The sequence below is a fragment of the Poecilia formosa genome, unplaced genomic scaffold (genome assembly GCF_000485575.1).
Source record: "Poecilia formosa unplaced genomic scaffold, Poecilia_formosa-5.1.2 Scaffold786, whole genome shotgun sequence".
In the NCBI taxonomy this organism is placed as follows: Eukaryota; Metazoa; Chordata; class Actinopteri; order Cyprinodontiformes; family Poeciliidae; genus Poecilia; species Poecilia formosa.
Window position 1 is genome coordinate 32,361 of NW_006800725.1, and position 1,603 is coordinate 33,963.

A 1,603-nucleotide genomic window follows, 5' to 3' on the forward strand; every position below is an offset into this window, starting at 1 on the left:
ATTTTGAAAACTCTTTATTTTTAGTCTCCTCCTTTCTTTTTTGCGTCACAGCAGACTATGTGTGCTTTGTTTGAGGAGAAGGAATCATGGTTGAGAGTCGGGGAGTGGAATCATTTGTTGTGACAATTGTTCCGATCGAGTGGTGTCACTTCAGAAACGGTTAGGACATCGTCTATTTCTCTTGAATCAGCGATGAGCAGAAGAAGGAATGATGAGATCTTATTTTTCCTGGTCATGTTGTTTGCATCCGACTGGTCTGCAGCTCAGATATCCTACTCTATCAACGAGGAGGCGGACAAAGGAACTGTTGTCGGGAACCTCGCAAAGGATTTTAACGTCAACGTGCGAGATCTGCAAACCAGGAATCTAAATATTGTGTCGGGACACAGTAAGAAATACTTCGAGGCTAATTTTAAAACAGGAGAGCTTTATGTCAATGAGAGGATAGATCGTGAGGAGCTTTGTCTGAACCCTGTTAAATGCACTTTAAATATCGAGGCCATACTGAGTGATCCTGTAGTTCATAAACGCATCGAGGTGGTGATTAATGACGTGAATGACAACGCGCCTACTTTTGTGGAGAAATATTTTTCTCTCAATATTTCTGAATCGTCACCAGCGGGCGAGCGCTTCTTGCTGCCTTTGGCAGTCGATGCAGATTCAGGCAGCAATTCTGTGAAGACGTACAAGCTCAGTGTAAATGAGTACTTTTCCCTCGACGTACAGAGCGGCGGAGAACACAGCGCATCTGCTGAATTAGTGCTGCTGAAAGCTTTAGACCGAGAGAAACAAGCAACTATTAAACTGACACTCACTGCTATAGATGGAGGCAGACCTCCAAAATCTGGAACTGTTCAAATTATTATTAATGTTTTAGATGTGAACGACAACACACCCTATTTTAGCAAAACACTGTATAAAGCTCGTGTTGACGAAAATTCTTCTGTGGGATCTAAAGTTATTCAGCTCAATGCCACTGATTTAGATGATGGAAACAATGGTAAAGTAGTTTACTCTTTTGTCAAACGTGCACATTTTAATCCATCTGATATGTTTTTGATAAATGAAGAAACCGGAGATATCAGCGTTAAAAGTGAATTAGACTATGAAGCACAGTCAAAATTTGAAATCCATATTCAAGTCACAGACAAAGGTGCGTCACCTCGGAGATCCAATGGGAAGCTTTTGATTGAAGTAGTCGATGTAAACGATAACACCCCAGAAATTGTTGTAACATCACTGATGAACCCAGTTAAAGAAGATGCAGAAATAGGAAGTGTTGTCGCTATGGTTACAGTGACGGATAACGATGGCGGCAAAAATGGTCAAACTCGATGTAAGCTTGTTGGTTCAACTCCTTTTAAGCTAAATGCTAATTATAAGAGTTATTACTCTTTAGTTGTAGATGGACCCCTTGATCGAGAATCACATGCTTCTTACAATCTGACAATCGTAGCTAATGATGACGGAGTCCCGTCTCTGTCCAGCACCAGCGTTATCAATGTAACAATCTCTGATGTCAATGACAACGCGCCCAGTTTCTTTGATTCTGTGATCAATATTTATGTGAAAGAAAACAGCCCAGTTGGAGCCAGTATTTTTA

General features: G+C 40.9%; 1 protein-coding gene across 1 annotated transcript; it reads left to right on the top strand.

The window, feature by feature from the left end:
• Positions 1 to 39: 39 nt before the first annotated feature.
• Positions 40 to 1,599, top strand: LOC103131551 (protocadherin gamma-C3-like; the record flags this gene model as incomplete). Its single annotated transcript, XM_016666730.1, has 1 exon — positions 40 to 1,599. A coding segment is annotated over exon 1 (1,407 nt), but the record flags the coding sequence as incomplete, so codon positions are not given.
• Between the last annotated feature and the right edge of the window lie 4 nt (positions 1,600 to 1,603).